The 24,220-nt window shown below is 41.5% G+C and overlaps 1 protein-coding gene across 5 annotated transcripts in view; it reads left to right on the forward strand.

Annotated features, from left to right (window-relative positions):
- Positions 1–24,220, forward strand: part of LOC119501457 (myosin-10) — a 77,957-nt gene that overhangs the window by 39,224 nt on the left and 14,513 nt on the right. For 2 of the 5 annotated variants that reach the window (XM_037791828.1, XM_037791827.1), the window contains exons 5-25: positions 1,430–1,532; positions 3,871–3,900; positions 7,142–7,234; positions 8,764–8,827; positions 9,361–9,459; positions 10,321–10,464; positions 10,593–10,688; positions 12,108–12,226; positions 12,495–12,647; positions 12,867–13,040; positions 13,593–13,766; positions 15,394–15,508; positions 16,981–17,043; positions 19,967–20,160; positions 20,460–20,581; positions 21,642–21,711; positions 21,979–22,139; positions 22,287–22,395; positions 22,512–22,643; positions 23,500–23,706; positions 23,830–23,967. In XM_037791828.1, the coding sequence (XP_037647756.1) occupies positions 1,430–1,532; positions 3,871–3,900; positions 7,142–7,234; positions 8,764–8,827; positions 9,361–9,459; positions 10,321–10,464; positions 10,593–10,688; positions 12,108–12,226; positions 12,495–12,647; positions 12,867–13,040; positions 13,593–13,766; positions 15,394–15,508; positions 16,981–17,043; positions 19,967–20,160; positions 20,460–20,581; positions 21,642–21,711; positions 21,979–22,139; positions 22,287–22,395; positions 22,512–22,643; positions 23,500–23,706; positions 23,830–23,967 (2,560 nt within the window). The remainder of the gene's footprint in view (positions 1–1,429; positions 1,533–3,870; positions 3,901–7,141; positions 7,235–8,763; positions 8,828–9,360; positions 9,460–10,320; positions 10,465–10,592; positions 10,689–12,107; positions 12,227–12,494; positions 12,648–12,866; positions 13,041–13,592; positions 13,767–15,393; positions 15,509–16,980; positions 17,044–19,966; positions 20,161–20,459; positions 20,582–21,641; positions 21,712–21,978; positions 22,140–22,286; positions 22,396–22,511; positions 22,644–23,499; positions 23,707–23,829; positions 23,968–24,220) is intronic. The other 3 variants (XM_037791830.1, XM_037791829.1, XM_037791831.1) reach the window with 3 other exon arrangements.

Raw genomic sequence — 24,220 nt, forward strand, 5'->3', positions numbered from 1 at the left:
ATCGAATCGGGAGATAGGTGTATCTGCCATGTTGGCAGGTGACTTGAACTTTTAATCTGCCACAGCCAACATTTACCCTGTATTTGGCAGGTGTCAGGTGCTGTTTTCATTCCCTGGGTCTGACTCTACTTAGTCTTAGAATAAAAAAGACTGCATGAACTTTCCGACAACCACTTTTAATTCAGTTAAAATGCCACAAGCATAATTAGCATAGCTTAGAATTATAGAAGGCCTGGTGTAGTTATGTGATTTAGCAGTGATGTGATCAGAATAACATTTGCAGACCCGGGTCCTGTGTGAACGGCCAGTTACTGGTATTGACTTGTTGCCCTACAGTTAGTCGCGCCATCGGTGAAGGAAGTCGCTGTAGTCAGCTGTAAAAGTATGCTCTTAACTCTCAGCTCACTATCAACACAAGCCTACATCATCTATATGCTGTATCCTAAAGAACAGAACAGGGAGCAGCACATGAGATAGAGAACTTGTAGAATCTCTCACTTAAGAGTTGAGAAAACTGTTGACCCTCTGACGTATGAGAGTTGTGAGAGAGTGATGAACAGCAATGTGAGGCAGAAGATATACACAAAGTGAGGGGTCCTGCCTTAAGTGACCCCGTTACCTTCCATGTTCACATCATAGCTATAAGAAAAAAGGATAAAAGCTGTAAAAGTCAGCAAATGGTTATTTCTACGAGAAATATTACGACACTATAGAACTATGAAGACATCAAGCCAAACTGGGATGCGTAACTAACTTGACCTATATATGCTATGCCTATATCCTGTGCTGGAGGACTCGCCCATCGAACTCTAGTGCAGCAGTGGTCTTTGTGCAGCAGAGCTAATAGCCAGCTAGACTAAAGCCACCGGTATGTAGCTAGATGTAGTGTTGCTGGCCTGGTTTTGACGTTGGCCCTGGTTTTTTGGGCTCCGGGACCCGGCTGTGGGAGCTGCGGACGGCTCTGCCTGAACACAGCTATCATTAGAGACGGCCCAAAAGCAGAGCCTGGAAACTTTGGAGACTGGCCCACCAAACCACAGCGTTCTCCAGTAAAACAGGCTGACAGACGAATGGATGGATTTAGAAAACAACAATAGATAGCTTGATGGTCGTCCACTCTCTCTACCTCTCTTTGTTTGTTCTTTCCTTGCTTCATCCACAATAATGACTGGTTATTGTGGTTTGGGTTTTACAGTGTTTTGTGTGTACCTTGCTAAATTGTGGACAACTCAAACAGATTATTTCCCGTAATGTGGCTATGCCTCACAACTTAAACGCCTGTAATTCGGGATTGCAAACAAATAGTGTTTGTTGGAAGTGAAACTAAAGTGAAAACAATGTGTCTTTCTTTTCTCTCACTCTATATTCACTCACACTTTCGCTCTCTCTGTCTGTCCATGTGTATATCCATGCTGTCTTTGTTTTTCAGAGGTGAATCAGGAGCTGGCAAGACCGAGAACACGAAGAAGGTCATCCAGTACCTGGCCCACGTTGCCTCCTCACACAAAGGACGCAAAGACCACAACATTCCTGTGAGAGCCCCCACTGCCTACACTTTCCCTACTCTATCCTTGGCCAAGCACGGGCCTCCAGTCTCCTCTCCTCTTCTCTCCTCTTTTCCCCTCTCATCTCTTCTTCTCATCTCCTCTCCTCTCCTAACCTCTCCCCTCCTATCCTCTCGTCTCGTCTCCTCTCCCAACCTCCCCTCTCCTCGTTTCCCCTATTCTCTCCTCTCCTCTCCTAACCTTTCCCCTCTCCTCTCCTCTCCTCCCCTCTCCTCTCCTCGTTTCCCCTCTCCTCTCGTCTTTTCCCCTCTCATCTCTTCTTCTCATCTCCTCTCCTCTCCTCTCCTCCCCTCTCCTCTCCTCGTTTCCCCTCTCCTCTCTTCTCCTCTCCTCTCCTAACCTCTCCCCTCTCCTCTCCTCGTTTCCCCTCTCATCTCTTCTTCTCATCTCATGTCCTCTCTTCTCCTCTCCTCTCCTCTCCTCTCCTAACCTCTCCCCTCCTATCCTCTCTTCTCCTCTCCTCTCCTCTCCTCTCCTAACCTCTCCCCTCCTATCCTCTCTTCTCCTCTCCTCTTTTCCCCTCTCATCTCCTCTCTTCTCCTGACCTCTCCTCCTCTCCTAACCTTTTCCTCTCCTCTTTTCCCCTCTCATCCTCTCCTCTCCTCTCATCTTCTCCTCTCCTCTCAAATACCTCCCATTTGAACTATCCTTGCTGATAATCCATCTTTTTACCTCTTAACTTAAAAAATGAACAACAAGGAATAGTTTGACATTTTGGGATACCCGCCTGAAGTTTCCGCTGATTGCTTGGCAACTGCTCAGAGCCTAGAAATAGTTCGGCAAATTGCCGTTTTTTACACTTGTTTTTTGCACGGATTTTATAACACAATATAACGTGTTAATCGGTGAGCTTTAGAGATGCTGGCAGGTGGATTTAGTTAACTCTGGACAGAGATAGGCTAGCTGTTTCCCTCTGCTTCCAGTCATTGTGCTAAGCTAAGCTAACCAGCTGCTGGCTGTAGCTTCACATTTACCGGACATGTGGTGTGGTATCCATCTTCTCATCTAACTCTCCGCCTTAAAACGTTGAGTGTATTTCCTAAAATGTCAAACTATTCAATGAATGAATTGTAATGTTATTGTGTTCTATCCAAAGTCAAGTGCGTAGCTTAGTTTTGATATTCAGCTGATAACAAGTTGTGTAGTCTATTACAGTTTTTCTCGATTGTTTACACACATTTTCTGAAAGCATGCCTCATACTCTCAGAACTCTACACACAAATCAAAAAACACACACACAATGGGCAAAAACCCCTCAATTCTCCTGCAAAATGAAACTTTACATTCAAAACAATGTTATTTCTTCTCAAAATGGTATTTTGTTTTCAAATGACACACACAAACCATCATATGAATAGACATTTATAAGAACCAGTTGAACACTGATGTGCTCAATGTAAAACACTATGATGAATGGAAAACACTTCTTCTCCATTCATCATAATGACTTAGGCCTTTTTTTTGTTCAGTGTTACACTTACTACAGACAGTACATACATAAGTGTGTTGTAAAATATTTTAGAATATCGTTTTTATACTCAGAACACACAAATACACGGTAACAAATATATTTTATTTTCCCCACAAAAACAATGTACACAGTGAACATCCCAACCAACACAAAGTTGCACATACAGTGGTCTACATACAAAACAACAGAAGAATTTACTGTATACAGTTACAGTAAAAAAAACGAAAAAAAAAACTATGCTGCATCCTCTCTTCTGTTTCGGTCTGGCCACAGCACCTCATCCACATCATAAGCAATGTTTGCCCTTTTATGCTAAAGCTCTGATTGCTAATTGTAACACTGTGTGACAGGTGTTTGCCCATGTGATGAGTCAGTGTGCATAGTAGGGCAATTGACTTTAGAATTTTGAATGACAGTGTGTTCCTTGTGAAAACGAGATTTTCTTCATGAAAATTGTGCCAAATGCAGAGAATTGTGTGTAGTCTTTTGAAAAAAAGTGTGTTTTAGAACTGCAATTTGAGTGTAAAGCAGGAATTGTGCTTGTAGTTTAGCAGAATTGGTTCAGGGGGTTGGTGCATGAGTTACATGTTGTGGTCATTGTGTGTCAAGTACCAATATTTGTGTGTAAACAATTGAGAAAAACTGTAATCCACAGCTAACCTGATAGATTCTAATATAGCCTGACTGGTCACTCCTCTTGCTTCATGTCATCCAATTGCGAGAGTGTACCCAACTCTGGGCCAAATGTGTACTGGTGTTCTGTTTCCTGTGGCTTGTGTCTGACATAAGCGCTTCAGGTTTTAACACTTGCATTTGTTTATCCATAACAAACAGCCCGAATCTCCCAAAGCATTCAAGCTCCAGGCAAGTGTATCTCCCGCTTCCTAAAACGAGTGTGTGGTCCATTTTGGTGTTTGCGTGTACGTGCATGCCCTTCTCTCTCTCAAATCTCAGCCGCTTCCATAATGATGCTGACAGACTAATCTAAGCTTCTCTCTTCATGAGGCATTTGTTTGTGCTGGCTCAGTCGTCTCACATGATTATTTGAAGCCCTCTGGATCTGCCATTAAACCAGCAGGCTCATGATACTAAAACACTTTGTTTTATCAGTTGGTTCGGGTTTATTAGGACAGTTGCATATTGAGATGTTTCATTAGAAACACGTGTCAGTCAAATCCAAAAGAACCTGTCATTACACTGCTCACATTATGTGCTTTTCGAAAATACAGGGGAAATTCACCTTTTATGTCGATGTCCAATCAGTGTTGATAGTAAATGTCGTTGATTGAAGCAATAAACTCCTCAGTGCGTATTGTATTGATCCAGAAGCTGAATTCTCCTGCTTGTTAAGCTGGGTCGGCAGTTCCTACATGTACCAGGATGCATTGCGTGCAAGCTGACACCCAGTTAAAACATAGTGTAGCTGAGTTGTGCCTATACTTATGCAGGTAATAAAATAAAAACAAGGAGGCTCCGTAGTCAGAACCAACATGAACCATGATCTACAGCACACCCCCTGGCTACGATGGCAGACGGTGTCGGAGACTAAGCTGAAGTAGCCTGTAGTTCTTGCATCCAACTACGTCACTGTCATGTTAATGACGACGCTGGATGCAGGAAGAAAAACAGATTTTGCAGCTGTGAACTCTGCTTTCTCGGTCAATATAGCACATACTGAGGAATATATTGCTTCAATCGACTACATTTACCATCAACACTGATTGGACATCCACGTAAAAGGTGGTGACTTTTCCCTTTAACTGACTAGTTTCAGCAGCCCTCTGTTTCTGGGATTTACATGATGTTTAGGAAGAGCACGTGAGCTATGAAAATCCGACCACACCAACTAAACATCTCTCCTCAAATGTTTTATGCCAAGCTTCATCTTTCATATATTCATGCATGTTTTCCATTGCTGATGTACTCTTTTAGATGCATGAGTGTAGTTTGAAGAGCATTTCACTTAATAATTCATTGGCCTATTCTATAACCTTGGCTGTGATCATATTATTCCAGTAACCAACTGTGTCCTTCAATCCATATGTGGCATTTGCTGCCCGCTCAATAACCAAACACAGGGGTTGTTTCTATGTGGATGTTGTAACCTCACCTGCATCTTCAGATTTTAATCCTCAATGTTTTGTCCCAGAAGTAACACAAATGAGACTCTGCTGCTGACACAGTACTGAATTCTCCCAAGCTCCATCTTCTGTCTCTCGTGCTTTCTGCAAAACTTGATATTTTCTGGCTCACCTCTTCTCAGCTTGATTTATCCGGTAGCTATTTTTCTTTCCCTCCCTAAATCAATACCTGATGTTTCCGTGTCCTCTCTAAATTTAATAACTAAGGAAGCAGAGCCTTAGCTGCAACCTATAACCTGCAGCTTTAAGCACACGCAATCCGGGTGAATGCTAGTTTAATGTGCCGTGTTTCAGTAGCTGTAACACGGCGCCTCAGCGCTCCCCTGCCACAGCACACCATCCGAACTGACCTCCTTAATGCTGCGTTCCTTCTGTGTTGCATTACGGCTGCCTCTGAGTAGAGGCCAGAGGAATGTGGAACTAGGGATAAAGGGAGAGCGAAGAGAAGGTGGAGGAGAAGGGGGTGAAAAGGGGGTTGATGAAGTAGTGGAGAAGAGGTAAAGCAGACCAGAGGGAACCAGACTTTCATATTTCTTTCAGTGAGAAAGACGCATGGGAATACCTATTTATTCTTTAGTTACACAGGGATGTATGCACTGTGTTATTCTATGTCATTCAGAGCCTGGAAGATAAATGAAAAACACGAGGAGGAGGATAGTTACTCCCTTCTTCCCTCAGTAAAATCCACGTTAGGAGAGATGGGTTTTACTAACACATTCAGACAGACAGGAGGCTGCACAAATATGTCAAAGTGCTGTATGATGGACCACACTGTCCATGTCTGGGCCGAGAGATTAAACTTTGTATGTAGACCACTAGCAGAGGGAAACCTTGTCAGTCAGGAAACTTTTGTTCTGAACCCTGTTTCTTGTCGTTTCCCAGTGTCATGCTGATCAATTCTGACCAACTTCTTCAAGCACGATAGGGCCTCGGAAGACACATTATTTCCCAACTTATTTTCACAATTTTATGCAAGAGCACATGTTATTTTTCAGTTATGATGTTTACATGTTTCCGTGTTTGAGCAGCACCTTCTGTGAGTGATATTCTGGCCGCGATGTACTCTTTCCCTAATCTGTGGGGCGTTCACATGTTGTGTCTAAAACATGTGGAAAACGGCAGGCGTGCCGCTTTCATCCTTTTATCCAAGGTGCTTTGGAGGTTGCGTTCCTATCAAGCCTGCCGTTCCTAATCAACCAAAACCTGCGTACTGCGATGATGATGATGAAGTTGCGGTAATTTAGCATGCAATTTCTGGCTGGTCTATATCATCAGCCAGCCACTCCGTTCCCGCTGGGCAGTCAGAGTCCAGATGAGCATCCTGGAGTCAGTTCAAGGCAGGATCTATTTCTGTACTGCCCTGGATAGAGGATTGTGTCATGTGTAGGGGAAGTGGAGGTTTCTAGGGTTGTGTAGGGAATGTCCCAACCGCATATCTACCCAGGTTTGGAGATTTGGGAGGAAGCCATCATTACCATCGTGGTGGTACAGTCTTCGTATATATAGTGTATATCATCATAACCATAGGAATGTGCAGGCCGGAAGAAGGCTCTCACTCATCGACCCGAGCTAACCACTCACTATAGGGCATGTGTCGAAACACACTCGCCGTGTTGGCTTTGTGGTTTCACGAGTTCCTTCAAACTGTTTGGTACTCTTGGCCCATTAAACTTGTTGAGTTCCCTTGACAAGAATCACATTGTACTGCAGGTGACTAAAGTAAAGTCAACAGAGCCATGATAAATTGCTGACTGTCAGTAAGATCGGTTTAGCATGTTAACGTGGCTACATTTTTCTCTCGCTGCTCTGTTTTCGAAGATTTTTTTTTTCTTCTCACCACCAGCTTGTGTATGTTTTGGCAGAAAATTGTTATTAATAATGATAAAAAGATTCATTACGTGGTGCCAGACATAAGAAATGTTTGACAGCTAGTTGGCTTCTTACCTCTCCGTCTTTCTCCACAGGGTGAGTTGGAACGCCAGCTCCTGCAAGCCAACCCCATCCTTGAATCTTTTGGCAATGCAAAGACAGTGAAAAATGACAACTCGTCTCGCTTTGTGAGTTCACGGTTTCTGTTTTAAAATGATCATTTGTTTGATTTAAACATATGTACAGATAGTAACCAGACGGGATACAGATTTACGTAAATGCCTCATTGCCTATCAGTGCAGTTTACATTTGCCTTAACAGATATGTACAAAGAAATGTACATAATCTAAACCCAAGTCCTCCTGCTTCATGTCATCCAGTGCCATTCTGCAAATATCTCATTTGGGGCCTTTTTATTTTAAAGGGATAGTTCGGGTGTTTTGAAATAGGGTTGTATGAGGTACTTATCCATAGTCAGTATATTACTTACAGTAGATGACGGTCAGCACGTACTTAAGAGAAGCAGACAGGAGTTACCGTGCAGAACCAAAGCGGTGTACTGCTGTGGACGGGGCCGGCAGCAAAATGTATTTTAGCCACCTAGAAGAAAGGCAAACCTAAAAAAAGTGTATGTTATATTATATAATAGAATATTTTCACTGCTTTACTCTGCCATCGGACAGCCCTTTCTGACAAAGAACTGAAGCCGTTGTATTCATCTATGCTCTCGCCAAAGCCACTAGACTCCAAAAAAACTATAACTTTACCTTGCAGAACACAGGGGTTGCTAGTCTAACGCTGACTCAATCGGTTAGTTTGTTTGTGCTATTGTGTGACTCTGGTGAATCCAAACTAACCAAAGTCACACAATAGCACAAACAAACTAACCAATCGAGGCAGCAGTAGACCAGCAAACCCCTGTGTTCTTCAATTTAAAATTACTGTTTTTATTTCAATGGAGTCTGGTTGCTTCGGCGAGAGCATAGATAACGGCTTCAGTTCCCTGTCGGAAACATAGACTGTATAGCTGTCTGACGGCAAAGTAAAGTGGTGAAAATGTTCTAAATATAGCGTACACTTAAACTGATATTGATTTTTTTAGGTGGGCTTTTTTTTTAGGTGGCTAAAATATGTTCCTGGCTCTCTAATACTATAATTACATGAAAAATGTAGTATTTTAAGTGGACTGAAGCTGCACTTGTAGTATTTTTGTTATCTCTGATCTTGTACTGATGAGTTGCAGATATCACATCAATTGTCGCTCCAAGCATTTTTATTTCTGCATGACTAAGTAAACCATGCGGCCGAGGTTAACCACCATGGTGTTCAGCCCTCATGAATCACTGGCTGTCTCAGATGAGGAGCAATGAAGACCAGTAGACGTATGGGCACATATTCACACTTACACACACTCACTGACAGGAAACCACAGACATGCCTGAGATTCTTTCTGACCTGTTAACCTGGCTTCTCCTAATATAGACATTTTGTTCTCCTGTGTCTTTGTCGTCTGCAAGAATCCACAACGTTATACTTAAAATGCAACGGTGTACAAAGAGAGAAGAAATATATGACAGATGCACAAACACACACACACACACACACACACACACAGTACAGTACACACTGACATCATAGACTTCTTTAATGAATCTGTGAAGATTCAACAAATTCAACAACTGTTTTTTAACATAAACATGCATCTTGTTCCCTGCAGGGGAAGTTCATCAGAATCAACTTTGACGTCACGGGCTACATCGTCGGGGCCAATATTGAAACTTGTATCCTCATTACTGGGACAGGCTGGAGGAGCAGACAGTCTAAGGATTGTTTCTAACACAACAAAGGGAGCTAAAAGATGGCTTACACATTGAGTTTAGATCTGAGAGCAGTGGTTAGGCTGTACGGCTCACCACGGCTTACGCTCACTTAACCACAAGAATGCCATTCTCCGTTCTGCGTATTCTCCAGACGGAGCTAGAGGGCACTGAGCTCTAAAGAAACTCAAACTTGAGTGGTTGGTGGAGGCATACAACCGCGAGGCGGTAATTCTAGTTCAAGTTTATTTATGCCTGTTGAGGAAAATAATGGATAAAGCGCCTCAGGATAATATTTCTTTGTTGCAACACTCTACAGAGAATACAGATTTGATTCTGCAGGGATTTTGGGGATTTTTCTAAGATCTTTGATTTCAACCTGTTGTTCCTCATACGCAGAAGGTAGTTTTTTTCTACATTTACTACAACAGCAGTATCAGTTCCCTGTTTTTTTCCATGTTGTTATTTCCTAGATAGTCCTTAACCTTTGCTCTCAGATCTTCTGGAGAAGTCGAGGGCCATCAGACAGGCCAAAGATGAGAGGACCTTCCACATTTTCTACCGCCTCCTGGCAGGGGCTGGAGAGCATCTCCGAAGTGAGTGTCTTAAACATAAGCACCAGAGCAATTACAGTGAGGTTTTCATGTTTGTGCCAGTTTACCTCAGGCGAGGAACAGAGCTAATAAAGGAAGCTTGTTTGAATTAGCACCGGCCAACCAATCTATTTCCCTCGTTCAACTTTTAATTTAGCTTGTTAGTAAGTTGTTTCATGATGATGCAGAACATGTTTAGATAGCACATTTCTGTTACGAACTAGTGGGTGTTAAAGGTCACTCAGTTAGAGCTGCAACAATTAATCGATGAATTGATTAATTCTCAACTATTAAATTAATCTCCAACTATTTTGATGTTTGATTAATTGGTTTGAGTAATTCTTTAAGGGAAAAAAGGTCAAAATTCTCTGATTCCAGCTTCTTAAATGTGAATATGTTCTGGTTTCTTTACTCCTCTGTGACAGTAAACTGAATATCTTTGATCTGTGGACAAAACAAGACACACTGATTGACATTTTTCACCACTTTATAGACCAAACAACTAATAGATTAATCGAGAAAATAATCAACATATAAATCTTTAATGAAAGTAATTGTTAGTCGCGGCCCTACACTCGATCTCTCCCTCACTTATCTGCTTACTCTCTTAGTCTAGACTGAATTTTCTTTACTGAACATGGATGTAAATGTAACACATGCCTGTAATGTGTCTGTCCATCAAACGATCATTTAAATTGTAATTGTGAGGGCATCATGTTCCTAATACACTTAAGGAACAGAAAGTATCCCAACACGCAGCACAGTACATTAACTGGAAAAACATACATCTTAAAACTAAAGCATAAATATGAGGATGCTGGTTAAAATTACCATTAAAATACTTTCTTTCCTTTCCTTCTTCAGCGGACCTGCTTCTTGAAGGCTTTAACAACTACCGTTTCCTGTCGAACGGTAACGTCACCATCCCTGGCCAGCAGGACAAGGATAACTTCCAGGAGACTCTGGATGCCATGCACATCATGAGCTTCTCCCATGAAGAGATTGTCTGTGAGTAGTACTTCCAGATGTGCCCTGAAACACAGTACCTTCATATTCTCCTTCTCTTTCTATAATTACATTTGTTTCCTCTGTTACTCTGCAATTACCTAATCTTATCCTTATCTTATCCTCGCCAGGCATGTTGAAGGTGGTCTCTTCAGTGCTGCAGTTTGGCAACATTATCTTTAAGAAAGAGAGAAACACCGATCAGGCCTCCATGCCTGAGAACACAGGTAAACATCCAGTCAAAGTGAAACACGTACACACACACACACACACACACACACACACCATTCCTTGCTTGCGTCAGTCATGATTCATGAAGCCAGAAAATGAGATGACTCCGACGCTTCAGCTTCCACCACAACAGGTGGTGGAAAACAGACCATCATTTCCACATATATGCATACTGTCACAATTTTCTCATTCACTGTGAGCACATGCTGTGTTAGGATCATGATTACACTGAAGTTAGATTGTGTGTCTCTCTATATTGGAATGCTTATAATGTTTGGATCACGTCAGCACCATCAGAGGCCTGTACTATGAAGCAGGATTTGGGGTTAGCGAGGTAACTTCAGGTTTAACCCTGGGTTTTCAGTCCTACGACGGGGTAGATCGCCATGGTAACTTACGCTGAATACTTAACCTCCTCCAGAGCAGGTTATGTTCAAAATAAGAGATCAACTCATATAAAAGCAACACAGTTTAAAGTGACAAATGTAGGAAGGACAGCTGGCTGTATGCAGTGGGTGCTTACCTCTTTGAATTATGTTTTTATATTCATGTTTTTACTTGCTCTCAAGTCCGTTTCACAACGCCAGAGTCGGGGACACAGCTGAAAGAAGTCTGAAATCATCATAAATGCCACAACACTACCAAAGGGCATAATGAAGTGTAATCTATTAATTCGTTCCATTTCGAAAGCTAGTTTTATAATTACTGCCCCATCTGGACGAATATATCTGACTTTTGAGTATTCCGTTAAATCAATAAGTCTGTTAATTTATCAGCATTCACACATCGGCATGTTTTTCTTTTGCCAGCTGTCCTTCCTGCATTTGGCAGCTTCAACTGTGTTAATTTTAGCCTGGATTACGTATTAAACCTCTTGGTATTTGAGAAACCCCGGTATGACTTACCAAGTTGATAACCAGCATCGTAGGACCGCTTAGTGGGATCGCGTTTGTTAGGGTTAGTTCAACGAGATAACGAGAAGATACCCTGGGTATGTTGAACTCGTTTCGTAGTACAGGCCTCTGGTGCTCCTGCAGTCTGGACTGTACCGTAGACACATAAGAAAGAAGAAAGGCGAATGAATATATAAAATCGTTTATTTTACTAAATCTGTTGTCTTGGGGTTAGATCCATTAAACATACTGATCTTAGTTCCCTGGTCCATTTTGGGGTCTCAGCCCTGCCAGAATATGCAGTATTTGGGTCTCATATCCTGGATTGTTGAAACAGAGCTATGCCGTGTTGCTTTCAGGCTGATTTATTTGATTTTTGACTTAATTTTTTTAACCAAACACCAAACTTAAATCTGATTCCGAAGATAGTAAAGAAAAACACAAATCTGTATTTTTTTTTATGAAATTTGAAATTTATATCAAGCAATATGTCACATGCTTCCTGCTTTCTCGCACACCCAGTGGCGCAGAAGCTTTGCCACCTGCTTGGGATGAATGTCATGGAGTTCACCAGAGCTATCCTCACCCCGAGGATCAAAGTGGGACGAGACTACGTACAGAAAGCACAGACCAAAGAACAGGTGAGGTACCGTCTAACTCTATCGATGAGGATTATGTTTGCAATCCATATTTATTCATTCGTGTTTAGCTGTTAAATAAGTGAAAACATCAAACCTGAAAAATTTCTGTTTGTATATCTGTGCTTTTGATATCTACCTCACTTTTGCACATGACACATCAACAACACTCAAAACTATAACAGCAACACAACATTTATATTCTTATACTTCCACTCATGTATAATTAAGGGTCTTTCATGGTTACTCACTCTGTTTTTTTTTTCCTCAGGCTGACTTTGCTGTTGAAGCCCTGGCCAAGGCCACATATGAGCGGCTGTTCCGCTGGCTGGTTCACCGCATCAACAAGGCCCTGGACAGGACCAAACGTCAGGGTGCATCTTTCATCGGCATCCTGGATATCGCCGGCTTTGAGATCTTTGAGGTGCTGATTGTCTTGCTTTATTAACAAACTCATTTCCACAAAATAATAACTACCTTCTGGATGTTGTAGTTTTGTTTCTTTACTAATGAATTAAACAGAATCCAATGATCCAGTTTTTTGACTTTTTTATTAGGCCATCTAAAGAAAAAACAATCACATTTACAAAATGATCAACATGTCAATATAACTAACAAACTCCTGCTTTGTGCTTCCTTTCAGCTGAACTCATTTGAGCAGCTGTGTATCAACTACACCAATGAGAAGCTGCAGCAGCTCTTCAACCACACCATGTTCATCCTGGAGCAGGAAGAGTACCAGAGGGAGGGCATCGAGTGGAGCTTCATCGACTTCGGCCTGGACCTGCAGCCCTGCATCGACCTCATCGAGAGGCCGGTCAGTGTTCTCCATCTATGTGTGTGACTGTATGTGTGTCTTCCCGGCCCATTCTCATTCTCAGGACGTCAAATACAGAGGCTTTTTCACGGCCATCGGGATACCGCCGCACAGAGGCACCCTTTAGTGACTGGTATGAAACGCACCGGGGGTTCAATTAACAACAGTAAACACTCTGAGAAAGTGCGCCAGGACTGTGGTGACGTAGTTTTAAGAGCGAAAAGACACACACCGGGTGGGCGGGTGGGTCCAACAACAACTGGCTTTCATCCAGGAGACTGCTGTTCGTGTCCTGTGCGTTAAGTTTCACTTTCACGTTACAAACAGCTGTTCGTTCTAGTCCCGTGTTCACAACGTTCAGTTTAATTTTCATTGTACAAACAGTAGTTTAATGCCCAACCATTTAGTTCTTTCCTAAACCTAACTATAGTGGTTTTGTTGCATAATCTTAAAGTGACACCAAGGGGCGTGACAAAGCGACGGTAGGCGACGGGATGAGAACGTGTTGGTCTGTCTGTGAATATGTGTGTTAAACGAATTCTGTCTCCTCAGAATAACCCCCCTGGTATCCTCGCTCTGCTGGACGAGGAGTGCTGGTTTCCTAAGGCCACCGACAAGACCTTCATAGACAAGGTGCTCCAGGAGCAGGGCACACACACCAAGTTTCAGAAGCCACGTCAGCTCAAGGACAAAGCCGACTTCTGCATCATTCACTACGCAGGAAAGGTATGTATTTCAGGCCCATTAAGGTTTCTTGCATTCTGACTGCTCCCTTGGGAATGGTAGCGGGTTGGATCTACTACCTCAGTATGCTACTACTCTTAGAAGAGAGCTCTTAAAAAAGCAATAGGCATTTGTGAAAACCATTATTCATGTCCCCTTTTTATAGCCCCAGATTCATGCATGTGTTTTCCTTATGCAACAACTGTGTTGAAGCCTTTCTCGGAAGCACAGACTTAGCTCCCCTAAAAGTGCAGTTAACCAGGTCATTGCATGAAAACAATAGCCCAGTTGTCGTACCGCTGCTGTAGGAAAGCCACATCTGGTTCCCATTGGTGTGTGATTGAGAGTCTTTGGTGCCTGGTGGTTACATAACGGAGGTTTTCAACTTTCACCTTTGTGTGGTGGTCTGCCATCTGTAAAGAGAAAACGATACTCGCCAACATTCCAGAGAGGACGCCTTGTCAGTCGCGACATGGAAAGCTGATATCATCCCTGGAGTGGTAGTTTAATTAGGTTTACCTGTCTCTTTTTCCTGTCTGTGTTTGCGACCACAGTGAAGAGCATCAGTCAGTCGTGTCTAAACATCAGTCCTGGACCTGAGCCTTGCCATGACAAACAGGTGAAGATCTCAGATTCAGTGATTCGATGTCAAGCATCCCGTATTCGATGCTGGAGCAGGCATTAAATTTGAACTTCATCAAATAAACCCTGCTTGACAGAGTGATGCCGAAGAGGAAAATAAGTACAAACATTGGGAGTTTGCTTTTCCAGGATTCTGATGAAACCCATCTGGAGGTCTTTACATTCCTCCGCTCAGGTTGCCGACCGTGTCAATTATTACTTATTATGTCCAACACCCTTCATAGCGCGTTAGACGTTTGAGGAACACATCCAAGTGAAAGCCGTCATCACGTTACAGAGACTATTCCCATCAGCACACTGTGGTCCAGTAAGACCTGACTGTGCTGTCAGTCAAATATAATGTGCTTAACCCAAAAATTATTCTTATTATGTCAGTGTTGCGTATTCACTTCACCACTCATCGTATCTGTTATCGTCCCACGTAGCACATACGGCACATCTGGTACTGCCTGTGAGACAAAACAACCGCGTGGTATTTGGAAACACCGTAGAGCCAGATCTAGCTGTCACTTAAGATATACTACACAGACTGCTGCAGACAGGTGAAGCAACAGACCGGCAGCAATTAATCTGAGACTGAAAGACAGTCCTCTGAAAGTGTATTTTTACAGCATTTGTTTTCTTTTACACTGTTAACTCTGGGGTCTATCAGTAATGAAAGGAGAAGGATTGGATGACAGATAACAAAGTTCATGAATGAAATCTGATTTGATGCTGAGTTGCTTTTTATGCTGCCGAATGCCAAACCTTGTGTAACCAAATAGTAACTGAGGTGTGTGGTCATTATCGGTATTAACAGTATATTACACTGTAGCCTGTTTGGGTTAAAGTGCAGGTCACAGCCTCGAAAGTATTCTCATTTTTATCATTTGTAGTGATAAGAAAAAAACATGATTTCTTAATGCTGAACCTGTTTGTGTTTGAGATTTTCGATGGAAACACAGTTTGTTGTCCAACCACTAAAATAACACTGCTGATGTTCCTTTAGGTGGACTATAAAGCTGATGAATGGCTGATGAAGAACATGGATCCCCTGAATGACAATGTGGCCACGCTGCTGCACCAGTCAACTGACAAGTTTGTGGCTGAGCTCTGGAAAGATGGTGAGTCCCTCAAACATTTGTGTGGAAGCTCATTGAGCTTTTAATTGTACAAAAATACTGTATGTTGATGTACAATCTGCGATATGAATTCTAAATAAGCGTGCCTTTATCTTTATCAGTCCAGACGGATGTTACACACCATACCTATAGTGAACAAATGAGGCACAAAAAGAAAAGCATTTAACCCATTTGTGCGCAAAGACTATATTTAGTATGATAAGGAAAAAATGACGCAACATTTGTTCGGATTGGAAATATATAACTGTACAGTTTTGAATTTTTTTAGATCACATGAAAATATCACACTTTTATTAATAGTGAAAATTAAGATTTTTAAAAACTTTTTCATTGAAAGTTTTCCATATTAAATATGTTTTTGCACTGCATGTGTGTGTATATCTTTATATATTTGATATTCAATGTGTTATGAGTTCATAGATACCAAATACTTGATTGTGCTCCTTGTAGTTTCAAAGATAAAGACATTTTCTTATAATGGTCTAGAGTCTATTGCAAAAACAGTAGTCCCATCATGTGCCCAAAGACTATAGTATGGTAAGAAAAACTCACTTTTCAGCCAAACGTTTTTTTTGAATTTCTTCAAATTTGTGCCAAGGCAAGCTCAGAGAACACTTCCAACAAAGGAAATAAAAGAAATTCACTTGCAAGCACAAATGGGTTAAAAGCATTTTTGTCTTCTATTTTTGGGTTCCCGCCATGCTAGCAACAATTTGTCATCAAATTTGGTGCAGCTGTTCAATTTTGGTGATGCTTAACTTTTTATCTTAAGGTCAAAATGTTATTTTGTCCAATTCTTTGGATTATGACCAAATACTTAAATGCCACTAGCATGACTGTAAACTCCTCAGAGCATTTTAGAAACTCGGGTATTTAATGAAAATTCTCTCTTCTCTCACTTCCTGTCTTCCTGAGTTTCATTCAGCAATGTGCTTCATGGTTTCTCTAATGTGGGATGAGTTTTGCCTGTGAAAACATGAAGTAATAAGGACATTCTTCTCTCAGAGCTGAATGACAGATTTATTGCTAATCCTTTTCTTTCCTCCCCCAGCGAGTTCACTGTTAATATTTCAATCTGGTAGCCTGCATAGCCATTTAAATTTGTCATTTGTTTTTTTTATGGAATCACAGACGGAATATATATGGAAAGCAAAGCGGTTATATAACACTTTGTGGACTAATCTTTCTTTCTCCTGATGAATGTTCAGCTGATAACCCGACACTGGCTTTGAATAATAACATGGCTTTGATAATATGCATGTACTGTATTATAACAGAACTGACATTTGCTCCTCAGTCCTCTTTTTTAACAGCTACTGAATGCTTGTGAAAGTGTGTATGATTGTGGGTGTATGAATGAATGATGGGGTGTATGTGTTTGCATGCACACATTTTTTTTTCTCTCTCTCACTCTCCTTTCTTCTTTCTCTGTCCGTGTGTCTCTGTTGCTGTAGACATTCAGACGTTTCAGAGAGCCTCTTTCTATGACAATGTGTCTGGGCTCCAGGAAGCTCCAGGTGAATGATAGTAGCACTTTACCTCTGCATACCACTGGCTTCTCCTCATCCTCTGCACTGGAGGGATCATTGGTTCCCTGTCCTGTCCTGGCTGTACTGTGCACCCCTCTAAAAACTCCCCTCTGGCTTTGCATGGCTGTAAAAACCTCTTGATACTAAAACATTTCATTCTTCCATGAATGCTGTTGGCTTACTGCCACTATAATTATTCCAACAACTATAGAGTGGTGCAGGGATGATGTATTTTTGTAGGCCAACCAGGAAGTTAGCATCGCACTGGTTCCCTTGACAGAAAGCCAATGGAAGCAGAAAAATAAGCTTTTAGAATTGCACATTTGCCTAGTTAGATGGATGAATTTTGAAAGTGCTTTTAGGCCATGATACATTTTTGTCGATGGGATACAGTAAGGAAACTGGATTGGTGGGACACCGTGCTTAGAGATGGTCCCCACACCTAAAAGGGGCAAATACCCTCCATCCACTAAATAGATATTTAATCTACGTAAAGCTGCGGTGATAAGCAGTCCACTGAGTTCGCTGATATAGTTATATTAAAAATAATTCCAGTAACTATACAATATCTTGTGCATTAAACCGGCTTAACCCAGAGCATATGTGTTGGAGCTAACAGCAGATGGAAAGAGAAGAGATAGCAGTGTCCAAATAAATTTTGAGGAAGAAGTGGATCCAGAATTGATCTAAGTTCCTGCTTACTTAGTGCTGGTATTTATATGTACTGAGAGAATGGAATATCTGCTCGCCAGATATCTGATCCAACTCATTAATCTTTTTTATTAAAAGATTGAGAGATGTAGCGTTGCTGAACTGCCGTGCGGTAGTATGTTTAACAGTTAAAATCTTAACGGGGTTGTGTCCTTTATTTGAGCTCAGGTCAACTATTTAATGAGAAATATAAGCAAAATAAATGTTTTGGTTGTTACATCACAAAAGTACACAACTTTGAAATTTCCTAGGATGTTGTATAAGCTTTGATTTAGATGTGACTTATAACATCGGTGAATATCGCTTTTAGTGCTGTGATGCACTTTTAAATGAACTACACTGCTATGTCATTTTTACTTCTGACCATATTTATATTTGGATGACAGTATTTGTTCGCAACCTATATATAATCTAACTCTAATATATTAAAGAGATGGGAAAAAAACGAAAGAGGAAGATGTTAAAAGTTTCCCTGTGGAGTTTTTTTGTCCTCTATTGGTGTTATGGAACTGTTCTATGAAAGGGTCCCTGTTTTGTCTCGTGCACAAGCACATGGACGCACAAGCGCAGGTGACACTATACACAGTCACAGCAGGTGGTGGTAACACGCCAAAATATGTTGTAACGTGGCAATAAAGGCAGGGAAGAAGATGATTGATAGCTAGTAGAAGGCGGCAACCCTCGGGTCTGAAAAGTGAAGCCAATGCTGTAGTGCCTTAAACTTGCATTCTTTCTAATAGCCAGCAGGGGGCGACTCCTCTGGTTGCAAAAAGAAGTCTGATTGTATAGAAGTCTATGAGAAAATGACCCTACTTCTCACTTGATTTATTACCTCAGTTAACATTGTAAACATGAGTTAATGATCTCAATCACTAGTTTCAAGTCTTCTTCAATACAGCATGATGTTCATTTAGTAAATTATGGTCCCATTTAGAGTCAAAACGACCATAAAGCAGGGTATGCTTTAGGGCGTGGCTACCTTGTGATTGACAGGTCTACCACGGCGTTGTCCGGTCTGGGTGTTGTCCGTGTTTTCGTCTTACAACTTTAACCCTTTCACAGTGTGTTTTCAGTTCATGAAAGTTAATCGTAACACGTTGGTCGCCTAAAAATGTCTGATTCAGCGTTCAGTTGTACTCCACCCTCTCGTGTTACATCTGGTTCCAAAAAAACAAGATTGCGACGGCCAAAATGCCGAACTCGAGGCTTCAAAAAAGCAGTCCACAAACCAATAGGTGACGTCACAGTGACTACGTCCACTTGTTATTTACAGTCTATGGTCTAGTAACTATGGATGTTAACAATGTTGGATTTAAAATACTTTAAAAAAAACAGCTTTGCAAATGTTTTATGAGGAAGGAAATGCATTTGACGTACTTGATGAACAGGGTGAGGGTTAGTGAATGTAAAAATAACTAAGAGGGTATCTCTGAAGTTTATTTTTCTTCGCATTTTGCCTTTATTGGATAGTTGACAAGTAGAGAGACCGAGAGAACTCAGGGATGATATGTGACAAAGATCAAGATGCCCCTACAGCAGGAAGTTTAATTCAATTTTGTCTACCGTGGCCAAAAATAAATTACATTTTAAATTGACATGCATATCTGTACCTAACAGGAAAAAGTAAATGGAATAATCACGCTAATTGCTGTTATTTAATAGGTTTGTTTGCTGTTTGATTATTTTAGATTTGATAGTGGTTAATATAAAATATTCTAATGTATGTTACATATTTTGAAGTTTGTTTCTGTGTCCTGGCTGTCTTAAATACTCTACGGCTGCTTGGTGGACTCAGTTTGATCCTGCTTTAAATTCATTTTTGAATGATGGATTGTTCAGCAGTAGGCCAGCTGAGAGCAACCAGCTCTGTGTGCTAGCGTATGTTATGTCTCCCAAAAAATCAAACCAGCTGATGGTCTCTGGTCACAGCTGGTGTGACATCATTGTCTGTCTTCATGCTTTATCACAAAATCAGAAAAGAGCAAATCCTGCTCAGTTGAACACTTCACAACATTTCCAGATGAATATCCACATTGGATTTAAATAAAAGACTTACAAGGCTTTTCTCTTTTCTACATTCATGTAAACAGCACAGCATTTTGCTTTGCAAGTAAAACCAGCATCACAAAAGTTCCATATGTATCCCCGCATTAATGCAGTTATCTCTCCGTTTTTTCTTCATCTCATTTTTCATCACCAGTCGACAGAATCGTGGGTCTGGACCAGGTTGGGGGCATGAATGAGACGGCGTTTGGTGCCGCCTACAAGACCAAGAAGGGCATGTTCCGCACCGTAGGACAACTGTACAAGGAGCAGTTATCAAAGCTGATGGCCACACTGAGGAACACCAACCCCAACTTTGTCCGCTGCATCATCCCCAACCATGAGAAAAGAGTGAGTTTTAAGATTGTCACAGTGACCTTTGGTACCTGCTGCTTGACTGAGAGCTGCTCCACTAAATCTGTTTAGTTCACTAAGTTCTGTGGGATTGAATAAACAATCATGTATACAGCATATGTCCTGAATGTGGCTTTTGAGGACAGACAGACACACTGCATTGTTTGTTACTTTAACCCAAATTAAAATGCAGCATATTCAAGTTAAAGTGAAATGTATTTATCCAGAACCTTTACCCATACATCAAAATGCTCATCTTCTTCATCTCCTTATTATTCTCCCTCCTCCTCCCCCAGGCTGGTAAACTGGACCCCCACCTGGTTCTGGATCAGCTGAGGTGTAATGGTGTACTGGAGGGGATTCGTATCTGCAGACAGGGCTTCCCCAACCGCATCGTCTTCCAGGAGTTCAGACAGAGGTACTGTCAACTTAACTAGTATGATATAAGACACAAAAAGTAAAAGTACATTATTGCCTTACAGTAAGTAGATAAACAGAATTGTCATAAATAGATTATAACACAGATGGTTTATAAAAGTGTTTCAAAGAGTCACAAAATAGTATATTATAATATTAATATAATATTATACTTATGGCTGGAGCCTACCACTATATTTTTGCACCCATTTCACTAAAGATTAGAGCTGTCAATGGATAACAATATTTTATAGCTATTAATCGCATGATCGGCCATAATTAATAGTTATTATTATTATTATTATTATTATTAATAGCAATTAGTCACATATTTTATCTGTTCAAAATGTACCTTAAAGGGAGATTTGTCAAGTATTTAATACTCTTATCAACATGGGAGTGGGTAAATATGCTGCTTTAAGTAAATGAATATATATATTTATACATATATATATATATTATTGGAAATCAATTAACAACACAAAACAATGACAAATATTGTCCAGAAACCCTCACAGGTACTGCATTTACCTTGAAAATATGCTCAAATCATATCATAACAAACTGCAGCCCAACAACAGCTGTCGGTGTGTCAGTGTGCTGACTTGACTATGACTTGCCCCAAACTGCATGTGATTATCATAAAGTGGGCATGTCTGTAAAGGGGAGACTCGTGGGTACCCATAGAACCCATTTTCATTCACATATCTGGAGGTCAGAGGTCAAGGGACCCCTTTGAAAATGGCCAAGACAGTTTGTCCTCGCCAAAATTTAGCACAAGTTTTTTAGCCTCCTTCGTGACAAGCTAGTAGGACATGGTTTGTACCAATGGATTACTTTACTAGTTACATATGATGACAGAATCTTTACTCTAGCTGTAAAACTGAGCCCGCTACAACCTAAAAATCACAAGTTGCGTTAATGCATTGAAGAAATTAGTGGCGTTAAAACGAATGTGTGTTAACGCGTTATTATTGCGTTAACTTTGTCAGCCCTACTAAAGATAGACGATGTCTCTGTGATGAAACTCATCTTTGATATTCTCTCTGCTCTGTGTCCAGGTATGAGATCCTCACTCCTAACGCCATTCCCAAGGGCTTCATGGACGGCAAGCAGGCCTGTGAGAGAATGGTAAGGACAAATGAAATGATCTTGACTGCTGTCTCAGAGGTCACAAGGCTCCCGTTTGATACAAGGGTCTTTATTTATTATTTCTAATTTTCATAATAAGGCTTATCTTATCTCATCTTAAGATGTTATTCATTTAAAACAACATTCTGAAAAAAGAATAAATAAATAAAAAATAGTTTTTGCAAATTATCTAATCGAATTACATCAAGCAGTTAGCAGGTAGCCCTTTCCGTTTCCTCCTTCAATGTCTCTCTCTGTCTTTGATAGATTAAAGCCCTGGAGCTGGACAGCAACTTGTTCCGTATCGGCCAGAGTAAGATCTTCTTCAGGGCCGGAGTCCTGGCCCACTTGGAAGAAGAGAGGGACCTGAAGATCACTGACATCATCATCTACTTCCAGGCCGTCTGTCGGGGTTATCTGGCACGCAAGTAAGGGTTCCTCTACCGCTGCTGTCCACATTTGAAATCTACTCAACCGCCTAGTCAAGTTATATCTATATATCTAATCACAGATAAGTAGATTTCACTCTTGTCTCACTCAGTCCTTGTTCTCTTCCTGTCGTCGTAATGCTTCAGGGCCTTTGCTAAGAAGCAGCAGCAGCTCAGTGCTCTGAAGGTTCTCCAGAGGAACTGCGCTGCCTACTTGAAGCTGCGTCACTGGCAGTGGTGGAGACTCTTCACCAAGGTGTGTGTGTGTATGTGTGTCGTCAAGGGTGTTTGTGCAACAGACCCGGTGTGTTTGACTCGACTAGAGGTCAGTTATCTCCCAGTAACCTGTGAAACTTCTGTGTTCATCTGCAGGTGAAGCCTCTGCTGCAGGTGACCAGGCAGGAGGAGGAGATGCAGGCTAAAGATGAGGAGCTGGTCAAGGTGAAGGAGAAACAGACCAAGGTGGAGGGAGAGCTGGTGGAGATGGAGAGGAAACAAAAGCAGGTCAGTTACAAGTTACAACTGCAGCAATCCTCTGCAACATTAGTACAGTGGAAACCGCTTATAGTGATCACGTCTGTCCGGGTCAAATTGATCACTACAAAGGGATGATTATTATAACCAAATTTCTGTTGTTGTGAATCATTTCTCATGCAGATTACCATTTAATTGACATTTGTATATTTATTACATGACTACAAAGTAATGAAACGGACCGCCTCGTTATTTACTGCCTTTTCCCTCACCAAGGGTGAGGCATTGCTGTTTTTGGCCGGCCCTGCAGCATGCAGCGTGCATGCAGATGAACGGCGCCCCTGTGCCGGGGCCCCTCGTTCTCTCACTCGGTAGCTCTCGGTCTGCATGTGTGCCGCAGAGCCGGTTGAGGATCAGGAGAGTTTCACTTTGGGGGCATTGCGTGACCAGGAATTAGCAATCCACTTGACGAGGGCGGCTTCAACCACAGGTGCTTTCCCCGTGCGCATTCAGTTTTTATTCAGAGAAAATGACTTTTCTTTTCCCATCACAATATCAATGTGCACCAGCCTCAGGTATCCAGCCGGAAAGCAGGCGGTCTTCGAGGCAAAGTATCAAAAATTTAATTAACGTTAGTCTAATGTAGTTTTAAAATGTTTTTCCATATGTTGTGATGCATGAAAAGACCCAAAATGAACACTGTAAGCGGACTACTTGATTGCTTTAAGTGAATTATTTAAACAGCATATGTATAGGAATGATTCTGTCCCAAGCATATTTGATCATTATAAGCAGTTGATCACTGTAACCATGATCACTATAAGCGGTTTCCACTGTACCACATTATAAGAAACTATATAGATTAACAAATGTCATTTATGTGTAGTTAATGGAGGAGAAGAACATCCTAGCAGAGCAGCTGCAGGCGGAGACAGAGCTGTTCGCAGAGGCTGAGGAGATGAGAGCTCGCCTGGCTTCCAAAAAGCAAGAGCTGGAGGAGATCCTACATGACCTGGAGTCCCGACTGGAGGAAGAAGAGGAGAGGAACCAGGGCATTCAGAACGATAAGAAGAAGATGCAGTCCCATATCCAGGTGTGTCCTAGGGCTGTACTAAGTACAGGTTACTGAAAAACAATGTTCGCACTCTCGGAAATATATTTCAAAATATTATTATTTCAAAAAACAAAAATATGTTTGTTGCTATGATGTGTGTAGGACCTGGAAGAACAGTTGGATGAGGAGGAGGCTGCCAGGCAGAAGCTGCAGCTGGAGAAGGTGACGACTGAGGCCAAAATGAAGAAATTTGAAGAGGACATTTTGCTACTAGAAGACCAGAACTCCAAGTTCCTCAAGGTGAGAAAGAGAGGGCTATGAAGGTCTATAATGAAGCAGAGGCTTTTGGATGGAAAGAGGTATTGTGTCGAAATGTGAAGGTTGGTTTTGAGTTATGGAAAGAGCAATCTCGGAACCCATCGACTTTCAGTCTAATGACTATTTAGCCTCTGGGGCAAGGAGCTATATTTCTGGGTTTCCCCGGTAGCCAGTGGATATCCGGCCAAGACTTTCTTTTCCATGCGTTGCTCATTGTTTACAGTCTGATTAGCAA

This window comes from Sebastes umbrosus, chromosome 14 (assembly GCF_015220745.1).
Source record: "Sebastes umbrosus isolate fSebUmb1 chromosome 14, fSebUmb1.pri, whole genome shotgun sequence".
Lineage (NCBI taxonomy): Eukaryota > Metazoa > Chordata > Actinopteri > Perciformes > Sebastidae > Sebastes > Sebastes umbrosus.